This window comes from Staurois parvus, unplaced genomic scaffold (assembly GCF_062004578.1).
Source record: "Staurois parvus isolate SC_StPar_1 unplaced genomic scaffold, SC_StPar_1.0 ptg000879l, whole genome shotgun sequence".
NCBI lineage: Eukaryota > Metazoa > Chordata > Amphibia > Anura > Ranidae > Staurois > Staurois parvus.
Genome location: NW_028318675.1, coordinates 2,695,471 through 2,709,990, shown reverse-complemented (window position 1 = coordinate 2,709,990; position 14,520 = coordinate 2,695,471). Strand labels below are relative to the sequence as shown.

Below are 14,520 nucleotides of genomic sequence, written 5' to 3'. Positions count from 1 at the left end.
AGAGGCGTATGTGAGGGATGATCAGCAGTCTATGGAGGAGGATGGAATAACGGGGACATTTATAGAGGAGGACACTCCTACAGAGATCAGCACAGGTGGGTCATGAACACTAAATCCATTCCTCCACCCATACTGCTCACTGATTGGTCCAGAGTAGGGCGGGGACTGGGTGATATCAGCCTGTAATCCCCTGGTCACTTTCCTGAGCTGTGTTCCCCGTCCTGTATTCCTGGATTTCTCTCGGATAATCTTCCTTCTCTGTGCTGCAGACACAATTTATGTATCTAGACTGGATTTATGGAGGTTCTGGGGTTCAGCTGGAAGCTAAATATTAATTCATTGCCTCTGCTCAACGTAGACACCTGTCAGAGCCTAGACTTGAACCCAGGACCTCTACTGTGTGTGGTAGTAACTCTTCTCACTGAGCTACCTGATATAATGGACGGCACTTTGCTTAATCCATTGCTTTGTTTTCTGCTGAACCTTGAACTCTTTGCTCCTCCCATGAACTTCCTGATTTAAGCCATTTCTCTGCACTTCCTGGTTGGCAGATTATTGTGCCTCCTCCATCCAATATCTTGCCCTTGTCTCTCCTGCTACCTTCTGTACCTTCACTACTGACCTGGAACCACTTGTTACTGACCCTTGGCTTGTTTATTGACTACTACTACTGTGACCTGGTACTAACATGCAGCAAAACCCATCCCCACCATCTGGAGCTCTGGTGATAATGGTTAGTGCTTAGACCCCGCACCTCAGGTGAGCCTACGTCATCTGTCATGGTGACCTGCCTGTATACCTATCCTGTTGGTTGGTCTTCTGCTATAAATACTGGTCTCTGAGCCTGAGCTCTGACCAGCACAGAAAAATCTGACCCAAACATGGAGGCCGCTATAGCCTACCAAGAAAAATGTTCCAAACTGGAAAGTGTAGTAAAGGGGCAACAGGAGAAAATCCATGACTGCAAAGACGATTGCTGGGCTTATGTTCCCGTGATGTTGCTAACACAGGCATGCCTCTGTCATGATGAGTGATAGAGGGGGTGGGGACCCTCGTCCTATAATCCCCTCATCACTGTCCCTCCTATAAAAGACAGTTCTGGTTGTTTCCTCACTCTCTGACTAAGGTCCATGAATAAAGAAATGACCTGGTAGGAGATCAGAGGAGCCATTTCCTAGTTCCCTTGAGGGTGGAATTGTAAGCTCCTCAGAGACCAAGCTGCCTGATGTGGGCGGAGTCCTGGTTTGGGGGAACCAATCAGCTCCTGTCTAGTAATCCTCTTTGTCTTTGTATTTTAGTCCATGGCCGGGAGATGAGGAAAACCTCCGAGGATTGTCTCACTTTGTCTCCAGACTGGAAAGTAGAAGATGAGGACATCACACAGTATAGTCCAGGAGAAAACCCGGCTCCCTCCAATGTCCATCCAGCACCACCCAGTGTAGATGGACCATCGGATTCCTCGTATCCTGGGGAACCTCAAACTGTGCGGGACCGGGCCGGCCTTCCAACAGAGAAGAGGTTCTCCTGTACTGAGTGTGGGAAGGGTTTCTGTTCTAAATCCAAACTTAATGTGCATAAAAGATCTCACACGGGGGAGAAGCCGTATTCCTGTCCTGAGTGCGGGAAATGTTTTTCAAGGAAGTCCCATCTTTACAGACATCAGAGATCTCACACGGGGGAGAAGCCGTATTCCTGTCCTGAGTGTGGGAAATGTTTTTCAAGGAAGTCCCTTCTTTACACACATCAGAGATCTCACACGGGAGAGAAGCCGTATTCCTGTCCTGAGTGCGGGAAATGTTTTTCACAGAAGTCCAGTTTTTACACACATCAGAGAACTCACACGGGGAAGAAGCCGTATTCCTGTCCTGAGTGCGGGAAATGTTTTTCAAGGAAGTCCCATCTTTACACACATCAGAGATCTCACACAGGAGAAAAGCTGCATTCCTGTCCTGAGTGTGGGAAAAGTTTTTCACAGAAGTCCAGTCTTTACACACATCAGAGATCTCACACGGGAGATAAGCCGTATTCCTGTCCTGAGTGTGGGAAAAGTTTTTCACAGAAGTCCAGTCTTTACACACATCAGAGATCTCACACGGGGGAGAAGCCACATTCCTGTCATGTGTGTGGGAAATGTTTTTCAGAGAAGCCCAGTCTTTACACACATCAGAGATCTCACACGGGGGAGAAGCCATATTCCTGTCCTGAGTGTGGAAAATGTTTTTCACATAAGTCTAATCTTTACAGACATCAGAGATCTCACACAGGAGAGAAGCCGTATTCTTGTCCTGAGTGCGGGAAATGTTTTTCAGTGAAGTCCCATCTTTACACACATCAGAGATCTCACACAGGAGAGAAGCCTTATTCCTGTCCTGAGTGTGGGAAATGTTTTACAAAGACTTCCAATCTTTACACACACCTGCGATCTCACACAGGGGAGAAGCCGTATTGCTGTCCTGAGTGCGGGAAATGTTTTTCACAGAAGTCCAGTCTTCATAAACATCAAAGATCTCACATGGGAGAGAAGCAAGTTTCCTGTCCTGAGTGAGGGAAATGTTCCTCACTGAAGTCCTTTCTTCCTGTACATCAGGGATCCCACACAACCCTGGAGGTGTATTAGTGCCTTGAGTGCGGGAAATGTCTTCTAGATGAATGTTGCTGGACATCCCAGCTCTCGTGGGGAAGAAGCACACCCTGATATACACCTCAGATATACTGCATGGCTGATCTTCATCTTGGAAGAAACAGTTCATAAGGAGATCAGAGGTCACCAAAGACATGGATGAAGTGTGGGACTGGGTTGACCATTGATGGCAGGAGAAGAATAAAAATGGAGTCCTGACCTGTGATTGGCTGAGTACATTTTGTGGTGGGAGATTTCACAAACACTTAGAGGTTTGTTTTAAAAATAAATATTTCTACCTCCTGTATACCGGACACTTCCCCCCCTTCCTGCCCAGGCCGACTGGTATCTATCAGCGCTCTCACACTTTGAATGACAATTACACAGTCATGCAACATTGTACCCAAATTATATTTTTGTAATTTTTTCACACAAATAGATATTTATTTTGGTGGTATTAAACACCACTTTTTACCATTTTTGCTTGTTTCTTGTTTTTACAAATAAATCATCTTTCCTTATAAATGTAGACAAAGGTGTATTCTGCGCCATTTCTTGGGTACAATAACCCCAATCAGTGTCTATGATTCAGTGTGTAGGAGAGTTATAGAGTCTACAAACTATGGGATAGATGTCTGAAAATCCATCATGTCTGATGACGGCAGATCTCATTTCTGAGGATCAAAAACACCAGAACGGTACAAATTGTCAGAACTTTATCTGTGAGGAAATAATCCGTATACAATTCATGGAAACAGGCGGGATCTGGAATGAAGGAGATTCCCTACTAATTCTCACAAAGTAACCGACATCCCAGTTCTGTATTTGTGATAATTGGAAGATGAAATAAAACGCAATAATGTGCAAAAATATATATTTATTAATAATATAAATCAGTACAAAATGGGGATGAAATATAATAGGTGATGATAAATAATAAACAATACAAGATAACAGTACAATGATCTAATCCACAATAATGGGGAGAAATACAAGCCAGCAATTACTTCCAAATATTAATGAATTACATCCAACTGTCTGGAAATGTCGTGTAAGAAATCAGTAACTCAGCAACATGTGACAACAGATATACAAATCCCCCCGTGATCTCTCTACAACCAGATATTCAACGCTCAACGTGTACCTTGCCATGACTTGATCTGGAATCCCATACACAGGCCAATCCAATCCGCTTACAATCTGAGATGAAGATGTAATGTTACATGAAGTAGTCTACCTTGTCATATATATACTGTATACATCCGGATAAACCATTTTGAGTCTAGACCTACTAGCCAGGCACAATCCTTACTCTCCACCAGCTGCCCCACCCAACCTTGCCCAGGTCCACCTCCAACCCCACCCCCAGCCCATCCCCCAATGCTGTCCCTAGCCCTGCCCCCAACCACACCCCCTTAAAGCTTATGAAATTACATTTTTCTTTAGAATAAAGAGTCCAAAATATAAAAAAAACTGCAATTATAACTTTATTATGTCAATTTAAACATCACAGCAATAGCTTAATAGCAATCGGGTGCAATCAAAACATCAAGTTTTACAGCTTTAAACCTGCAGTGAACATTTTGTATTTCTTTTGTTTATCTCCTGCATCTTTAGTAACTGCAGTAAAGTCTCTTTTAAAGGATGTAAGTTTAGTTTACAGAAGTATAGCATAAGATAAAGTGCTTATTTTGATGCCAAAAACATGGAATAATAATTACTGTAAACATGTTGTATTTCTTATCTCCAGCAGAGACCTTAGAGAAGTGCGGCATTAAGAAAAAAGAAAAAAGTGCCTCTTTTGATGGCCAAAAAACATAAATAACAATAGTAAACATTTTGCATTTTTTATCTCCAGCATCTTATTAAAAGAGAGCTTAGAGAGGTAGTGCATTAAGAAAAAACAAAGAAGTGCTTATTTAGATGCCAAAAAACATGGCATAACAATAGTAACCATTGTAACATAGAGCAGCCATGGTTTGTGTTGTACAGCAGGACCAAGACTTGTGTAATACTCTTTTTCTGATGCAAAATACCACTTCAATGGCTGTGTGTGGATTGCATTCTATTCAATTAAGAAAATAAAACAAAAAATAATTTTTTGGATGCCAAAAAGCAGTAGGAAGCCAGTTTCACATCAAGATGTGCTATGGTTTTTGTTGTACAGCAGGACCAAGACTTGTGTAATACCCTTTTTCTGATGCAAAATACCACTTTAATGGCTGTGTGTGGATTGCAATCTATTTCATGAAGAAAAAACACACCACAAAATGATTTTTTTAGGATGCCAAAAAGCAGTAGGAAGCCAGTTTCACATCAAGATGTGCTATGGTTTTTGTTGTACAGCAGGACCAAGACTTGTGTAATACCCTTTTTCTGATACAAAATACCACTTCAATGGCTGTGTGCAGATTGCATTCTATTCAATTAAGAAAATAAAACACCAAAAAATGATTTTTTTGGATGCCAAAAAGCAGTAGGAAGCCTGTTTTCACATCAAGATTTGCTATGGTTTTCATTGTACAGCAGGACCAAGACTTGTGTAACGTCCCCTTTCTGATACAAAATACCACTCCAATGGCTGTGTGTGGATTGTAATCTTTTAGTGGTGGTCCATTAACAGCAATCATCAGAAGATCATCCAAAGTCTCCCGTGTCAGTGATGAGCGATAGACCGTCTTTATTCTGATTTGGTAGCTATAGCCACGTTCACATGAGGCGGTTGTTGGGGAAGTACGGCACAGAAATTGAACAGAGGGAGTATGTTGCTGAATCTTTCTGCTGATTCAGTCTTTTCAGAGTCTCATTAAAAGAGTCCATTTTGAATGGAGAGTTTGAGGTCAGCCCACTCTGCTTCTAACAGCTCAATTTTGTCTTCAAACTGATTATCAAAAACATGTTTTGCAATTCTGTGCAACTCAGTCCATCCAAAGTTGGGGATGTGAGCTTTGTCTGGCCAAGACACGCTGTTCAATATATGGACAGATTGTACAATATCTGAGGAGAACGAGGAAAGCCTCAAAATGAAATCTCTTTCTACTTTGGCCAATACAGATTGGCCTATAGACTGAAATTCTGTCACCAGCTTGAAGGTTGGTCAGCTGCAGTCCATGTCGTTTTCCATCTTCTGTAAACTTACTAAGAAATTCAAGTTCATTTTTTCCTTTCCCATCAGAAAGATTCTGAAGAGTTTTAACTGCTTGTTCTAGTTTGTTTTTTACCTGACAGATCATATGTTCCTTGTTCTGAAGACTCTCTGACAAAGGTTTCAGCTTGCTAGAAAAATCGAATAGGAAATGCAAAAGTTTCACAAACGTCATCTGTTTCAGGTCTTTCAGGAAGCCTTTAACTTTAGCAGATTCACATGATCCCTCAGATGATATCTGCTCAGAATGGCTCCCTACTGTTATTATCTAGGGGCAAGAACAGACTTGGAGACCTTTCCAACTGAGCATCCACTGGGTTACTGGGTCTTGAGGATGGATCACTGGCCAGAACTTGCTCAATATGCCATCGAGGTACTGGCCTGTCCTGCATCCAGCGTGCTTTCTGAATGGACATTCAGTGCTGATGGAGGTTTTGTGATGGATAAGAGTGCGTCTGTCCACAGACTCCGCTGACCAACTGACATTTATCAACATGAATCAATCCTGGATAATTTTTAACAGTTCTCAACTGCAGGGCCAATAACTGCACCCAGCAATAGTAACTGTGAGGGGACACAGTGTTCAGGCACCATCAACACTGAAGGCTACATTTTTCTATACCTGTATGATATGTGCATTACATATAATTAGAATTTTTAGAGCCGGGTCCAATCCTGCACTCATCAAGAATAACTCTGAAGGGTTACGGTGTCAGTCCTGCTGCAGCAGGTTCTATACATTGTACAGATGTGCAACTTTGCAGGTAGTTCAAGGGACTCCCAGGCATGATATTTAAATTAATATTTTTTTTTTACTTTAAGCAATGAGAAATGACTGCCCCTTTAAAAACTGTACTATTAGAATTTTTTTCCACTGATTCATGTCCATCAGGGCAGTACCCGAGTCCCCATACCAATTTTACTGCTAACACCTAGCATATAATCCTTCAAAATGGGCACTTTTGAATTTTCAAGTTTGAGTCCCATAGGTTCGATGTTGGCTGCAAACATTTGGTCTGTTCGAATGTTCTACCATGAACTGAACCGGGGGGTGTTCAGCCCATCACTAGTGATAAACTAGAAGTGCAGAGAGAGAGCACACAGAGCAGAAAACACAAAACCTGACATACGGGAGTGTATTGGGGAATGTGAGGACACAGTACGGATAACAAGACACAGCACAACAAAATAGTCCACCAGGTAGCAATGTAATACCACATAGATAGTCCATGTAGGATGGCCAAGCAAAATGGAGAACCAGTACACCAGGCCACCAGACAGTATGGCAAGGGGAATGTACCCAGCCCACAGGGTGAATACAGCATAGCAGTGGTTAAGTCCAGCACACTAGGCAGGGATCTACGCGGACCAGGGTAGGATATAGCAAGGGTCAAATCCAGCTGATACAGCAGGGATCTGGGCAGACAAGTGGTTGAGTCCAGCACAGGGCAGGGATCCGGGCAGACAAGTGGTTGAGTCCAGCACAGGGCAGGGATCTGGGCAGACAAGTGGTTGAGTCCAGCACAGGGCAGGGATCTGGGCAGACAAGTGGTTGAGTCCAGCACAGGGCAGGGATCTGGGCAGACAAGTGGTTGAGTCCAGCACAGGGCAGGGATCTGGGCAGACAAGTGGTTGAGTCCAGCACAGGGCAGAGATCTGGGCAGACAAGTGGTTGAGTCCAGCACAGGGCAGGAATCTGGGCAGACAAGTGGTTGAGTCCAGCACAGGGCAGGGATCTGGGCAGACAAGTGGTTGAGTCCAGCACAGGGCAGGGATCTGGGCAGACAAGGGGCTAAGTCAGCACAGTATAGGGAACTGGACAGACAAGTGGTTGAGTCCAGCACAGGGCAGGGATTTGGACAGACAAGGGGCTAAGTCAGCACAGTATAGGGAACTGGACAGACAAGTGGGGTGTTTCAAGCACAGGGCAGAGACCAGGGCAGCATGGTATGGGACATCAAGGGTACAGACTGGCAAACTGCAGCAATCAGATCCAGCATCCACTTAGTCCAGAGTCCAGGCACTATGAGGGATGAGCAGCAATAGACACAACATAGGTTCAGGGACTCACCAGTCAACAGAAGTCCAGGCAGCTTGGCAGGGAACAGGAGGTCTAGTGGGCAGAGGTTCTTCATATGCACATCACGGGTCCTCAGAAGGCTATGTGTCCTGCCTGCAGTATCCAGACCACACAGACAGAAGTTGCCAGAAGATCAGAGAGTAGAGCAGAGTCCCAGTGTCCAGGAAGCTATCTGTCTCAGCAATTCTGTGCACCAGGTAACCTCTTTCTAGGAAGACATGCAGCCCTCAGTCCTGTGTGTCCATCACAGAAGTAAACTCAGAAACGTCTGACCCTTTCTGCCAGCATAGGGTTATTATATTGTCCTTTGAGTTCAGCCAAGCCTTAAGCATCCAAACCTGCTGCCGGCCCATCTGGCTTTATCCAGCTACAGGACACAATGCTGTCTGTGCTTCAACAAACAACACAAAAAAATACTTCTGCCCTTTGTTACAACCCCTGCCCCTTCCAAACATGTACCAGCAAGAGGCCTCAACATGCCTCTGCAAGGTACATGTCCCAGTTCAGCAGCAAAACTACAAAAGTATCCATGTGATGGCTTTTCATCTGAGGTCCACATGGTTATTAAAGCTCTTTCCAGCAGGACATCACTTTGGGGTATGGAAGCGGTTGGCTTAGGGACACACTTGAAGTGCTGGGAGGATAATTTGATCCACTAACATTATCTCTACAGAGAGACTCTGCTTTGGCTGCGGACAAACCGGTCACTGCCAGGCCAGCTGCCCTGTTAGAAAAAGACTCTGAGGTCCACCTCTCCCAAGCTGGTGCACTATGTGGATATGTACCAAGCTTCTGAAGAAATGCCACTCCAACCCCAGCCCTCTGGTCACCCTTGGACCACCCATGCTACAGATGTGGACAACCCAGGCATCTCCAGGCTAGATGCCCAAGGAACTTCACCCTCCCCGGAATCAAAACACCTGCCCTGATCCCAGTGTAGTGCTGGTGCCAGAAGGAAAGAGCCTTTCACCATCTTAAAGTGAATTGATGCTTCCAACAACAACTGGTGCCCTTCTAGGAGTTTATGGAGTCCAGCCACTTACCCCAAGATAAGGCAGCAGCTGTTACAGGAGGTCTGCATAGATGTACAAAAAGTCATTGGATTCTGTGATACAGGTGCTTTCCTGACCATCATTGATCCCTGTGAGGTGAATTCTACAGGGAATTACTTCAGTTGGGGTAATGGCAGGACTTTCTGTTGACATTCTCCAAGGGAATGACCTGTGAGAATTTAATAGTCTGTTTCTAAGGAGTGTGACCCAGAGCGCTAGGAGTAGAACACAAGTCTGGGACAGGCGTGATGCAAGATGCAAATTCATCAAGGATCTACCCTGTTAACTATGTAAAGGTTCAGGTCAATCCCACCAACACCTCAAGATTTAGGGGAGGATCTCTTGGTTTGGAAAACAGGTGGAGACATTTATGGAAGAACACCCCAGACTTGATGCTGTAGATGGGGACAGCGGGGTCACATGCAGGCTAATTGTCCCAAGTTGTAGGGAGATGTCCAACTTTACAGCCACGGCTGGAACACATCTCACAGCCATCCTTCCGGGATGTCCGGAGTGCGCTCCACTAGGTAAATGATAAGCTGACTTTGGCTTGCATGTGCGATAGCCCGTCGGAGGCCCATCTCCATGACTACTCCAGCGTGCCGTCGCCTCACTGCGCATGTGCGATAGCCCGTCGGAGGCCCATCTCCATGACTACTCCAGCGTGCCGTCGCCTCACTGCGCATGTGCGATAGCCCGTCGGAGGCCCATCTCCATGAGTACTCCAGCGTGCCGCCGCCTCACTGCGCATGTGCGATAGCCTGTCGGAGGCCCATCTCCATGAGTACTCCAGCGTGCCGCCGCCTCACTGCGCATGTGTGATAGCCCGTCGGAGGCCCATCTCCATGACTACTCCAGCGTGCCGTCGCCTCACTGCGCATGTGCGATAGCCCGTCGGAGGCCCATCTCCATGACTACTCCAGTGCGCTTCCTCCTCACTGCGCATGTGCGATAGCCCGTCGGAGGCCCATCTCCATGACTACTCCAGTGTGCCGTCGCCTCACTGCGCATGTGCGACAGCCCATTGGAGGCCCATCTCCATGACTACTCCAGCGTGCCACCGCCTCATTGCACATGCGCCCCCACAGCCACGCACCTTTTGGCGTGCATTCCAATTCACCTCCAGAAGCTATATTTGGCAATGGCAGCACTTGATCTCCCTCTGCTGCCAGTATAGTAACACTACTCATGAATACTCCATACATCTAAAGACAAAGATCTGCCCAATGACCCCACTGACAGCCCACACAAAGCAAGGACATTCTGGCTGCCATTGAAATGTATGTGTATACCTACTTTGTGTTCACATTTATCTCCATGGAAAGAAGCCAACAATTGAGGACCAGCAGGCTTTATCCAAAGGAATTATGGATTCAATTCATTCATTTTTACTTTTTATACATTCTGCTGATCCAACAATATTATCCCCATGAACCCCAATGCAGCATTCCCAATATGTCATTATTTATTATATGGGGATATATATATATACACAGACTATATGACCTCCTCATGTATATATTACACTGCCCTGCGTTTCTTACAGCTTTAATGCCGGTGAATGTTTCTAATGTCTCTTACTATACCTCTTGATGTGTAATGTATTGTTGCTTGTGTGAGCATGTTGTGATGTCACCTTTGTCCCGCCTCCTTTCCCGGGACTGCCCAACCCAAGTGGGAGGGTCCAACCTCTGTCCCAGGGTATATATTGAAGAGGGCTGTCATTGCCAAGTCAGCTCTGATGAAGAAGGGACTGCCTTCGAAACGCGTCAGCCTGAGTCTGAGAACCTTCCCTTGTGTTTAGACTCGGCTGGTCTCTGATTGGTCAAGTCTCACTAAGGACTTTACACGCTTCTTATACTTCTCTGTTTGTGAGGATATTTTCACATCCAATAAAATCACATTTTACTGAGGTAATGCGCAAGGTTGGTGCGCTTTTTGTTTCGCTTTACAGTATTGGTGGGGCTTCCCCAGCCTTGTTTAGAGCCGCACAACCTTTGATGCCTTGGTGGGGAAGTTCTTCAAGTTCCGGGTCCATCTATCCACCCTTGTTCTGGGCCATAGAGGGCAGGAGGGGTTGTTTTGTGTTTACACCCGCAGTACCATTACTCCAGTCACTTTCCGGGTCGTTACCATCCCCCATTATTATCACTGTCCCAGCCCTTTCCATCTGTGCGAGGAGCTGAGTCTCCACCTCCTCATTAACACTGGGAGGCCTATAACAAACTCCAATGATGACCTTTGTAGTACCGCCCCCCATGTGCAGTTCCACCCATAATCCTTCAGCCTCATCACACTCTCCATCAACTAGATCCTCTTTCACACTCGCTCTGAGATCACTTCTCACATAGAGAAAGACTCCACCACCTTTCCTATTTCCCCCGTCTCTCCGAAAGAGAACCTAGCCAGGAATATGAATGGCCTAGTCATGTGAGGAATGAAGCCAAGATTCAGCAATACCAATTCAATCCTAGTTCTCTTCATGCACCAAACCTTCCAACTCACCTATTGTGCTGGGCACACTTCTGGCATTGGGGAACAAACACTTTCATTCACTGACACCTTGTCCATTCATTGACACCTTGTTCATTCACCGACACCTTGTCCATTCACTTACACCTTTGTACATTCACCGACACCTCCTTCATTCACTGACACCTTGTTCACACGGATTTTGTGTATTTTTTATTTTCATACAAATGGTACCAATTCCACTGGTTGTAACACCAACAAGTACTGACCCCTGTCTGATCGGTCTACCCTGTTAAAACTGAATTCTCCCTCCCCCCTCCATCCTAGTTTATATACTCCTCCAGCCTTCCCATAAACCCCTCCCCCAGCACAGCAGACCCCCTTCCATTTATGTGCAGACCATCTCTAGCATATACAGTGAAGGAAATGTGTATTTGCTCCCCGGCTGATGTTGAATGTTCGCCCCTCACACAGAAATGATCGGTCTAACAATGGAATGTTCGCCCCTCACACAGAAATGATCGGTCTAACAATGGAATGTTCGGTGTAACACTGAGAGACAGAATACAACAACAAATTCAGCAGAAATGCGTCTAACAAATGATGACTGATCTGCATGTTCATGAGGGAAAGAAGGATTTGATCCCCTTCACAAAACATGACTTAGTACTTGGTGGCCAATCCCTTGTTGGCAATCAGGTCAGATGTATCCTGGAGTTGGCCCCCAGGTTCGCACACATCTCAGAAGGGATTTTGGCCCACTCCTCTTGGCAGATCCTCTCCAAGTCATTAAGGTTTGGTGGCTGACGTTTGGCAACTCAAACTTTCAGCTCCCTCCACGGATTTTTCAATGGGATTAAGGTCTGGAGACTGACTAGGCCACTCCAGGACCTTAATGTGCTTCTTCTTGAGCCGCTCCTTTGTTGCCTTGGCCGTGTGTTTTTGGTCATTGTCATGCTGGAACACCCATTTTCAATGCCTTGAATGAGGGAAGAAGGTTCTCACCCAAGATTTGATGGTACATTGCCCCGTCCATCGTCCCTTTGATGTGGTGCAGTTGTCCTGTCCTCTTAGCAGAAAAATACCCCCAAAGCAGAATGTTTCCACCACCATGTTTCACAGTTGGGATGGTGTTCTTGGGGTCATAGGCAGCATTCCTCCTCCTCCAAACACGGCGAGTTGTGTTAATGCCAAAGAGCTCGATTTTGGTCTCATCTGACCACAACACTTCCCACCAGTCCTCCTCTGCATCATTCAGATGTTCAGTGGCAGACTTCAGACGGGCCTGGACATGTGCTTTCTTGAGCAGAGGGACCTTGCGGGCACTGCAGGATTTCAGTCCTTGTCGGCGTAGTGTGTTACCAATTGTTTTCTTGGTGACTGTGGTCCCAGCTGCCTGGAGATCATTGACAAGATCCTCACGTGTAGTTCTGGGATGATTCCTCACTGTTCTCATGATCATTGACACTCCACGAGGTGAGATCTTGCATGGTGCACCAGACCTAGGGAGACTGACACTTGTTTTGTGTTTCTTCCATTTGTGAATGATTGCACCAACTGTTGTCACCTTCTCACCAAGCTGCTTGGCCATAGTTTGGTAGCCCAGTCCAGCCTTGTGTAGGTCTACCATCTTGTCCCTGACATCCTTGGACAGCTCTTTGGTCCTTGCCATGGTGAAGAGTTTGGAATCTGATGGTTTGATTGCTCCTGTGGACAGGTGTCTTTTATACAGGTAACACAATGAGATTAGCAGCACTCCCTTTAAGAGACTGCTTCTAATCTCAGCTTGTTACCTGTATGAAAGACACCTGGTAGCCAGAAATCCTGCTGAATGATAGGGGATCAAATCCTTCTTTCCCTCATGAACATGCAGATCAGTCATCATTTGTTAGACGCATTTCTGCTGAATTTGTTGTTGTATTCTGTCTCTCAGTGTTACACCGAACATTCCATTGTTAGACCGATCATTTCTGTGTGAGGGGCGAACATTCCATTGTTAGACCGATCGTTTCTGTGTGAGGGGCGAACATTCAACATCAGCAGGGGAGCAAATACACATTTCCTTCACTGTAGGCTGCACCCCAATGAAAAGTCAGCCCAGTGCTCTAGGTCAGGACTCCATTTTTATTCTTCTCCTGCCATCAATAGCCAACCCGGTCCCACACTTCATCCATGTCTTTGGGGACCTCTGATCTCCTTATGAACTGTTTCTTCCATGATGAAGATCAGCCATGGAGTATATCTGAGGTGTATATCAGGGTGTGCTTCTTCCCCACATGAGAGCTGGGATGTCCAGCAACATTCATCTAGAAGACATTTCCCGCACTCAAGGCACTAATATACCTCCAGGGTTTTGTGGGACCCCTGATGTACAGGAAGACAGGACTTCAGTGAGGAACATTTCCCTCACTCAGGACAGGAAAATGGCTTCTCCCCCATGTGTAATCTCTCATGTCTGTGAAGATTGGACTTATCTGAAAAACATTTTCCACACTCAGGACAGGAATACGGCTTCTCCCCCGTGTGAGATCTCTGATGTTTAGGAAGACTGGACTTCTGTGAAAAACATTTCCCGCACTCAGGACAAGAATACGGCTTCTCCCCCGTGTGAGATCTCTGATGTTTATGAAGACTGGACTTCTCTGAAAAACATTGTCCGCACTCAAGACAGGAATATGGCTTCTCCCCCGTGTGAGATCTCTGATGTTTATGAAGACCAGACTTCTCTGAAAAACATTTCCCGCACTCAGGACAGGAATACGGCTTCTCGCCCGTGTGAGATCTTTGATGTGTGTAAAGATTGGACTTCACTGAAAAACATTTCCAACACTCCGGACAGGAATATGACTTTTCCCCCGTGTGAGATCTCTGATGTGTGTGAAGATTGGACTTCCGTGAAAAACATTTCCCACACTCAGGACAGGAATATGGCTTTTCCCCCGTGTGAGATCTTTTATGCACATTAAGATCAGATTTAGATTGGAAACATTTCCCGCACTCAGTACAGGAGAAGCTCTTCCCTGTTGGAAGGCCAGCCCGGTCCCGCACAGTCTGAGGTTCCTCAGGATACGAGGAATCCGATGGTCCATCTACACTGGGTGGTGCCGGATGGACATTGGAGGGAGCCGGGTTTTCTCCTGGACTATACTGT

At 45.9% G+C, this 14,520-nt stretch overlaps 1 protein-coding gene across 1 annotated transcript in view; it reads left to right on the top strand.

The window, feature by feature from the left end:
• Nucleotides 1–2,957, top strand: part of LOC149443054 (uncharacterized) — a 64,020-nt gene extending 61,063 nt beyond the window's left edge. Inside the window, exon 4 of the mRNA XM_089655980.1 lies at nt 1,643–2,957. Within this exon, the coding sequence (XP_089512106.1) occupies nt 1,643–2,545 (903 nt within the window). The 3' untranslated portion in view covers nt 2,546–2,957. The remainder of the gene's footprint in view (nt 1–1,642) is intronic.
• The last annotated feature ends 11,563 nt before the right edge of the window (nt 2,958–14,520 follow it).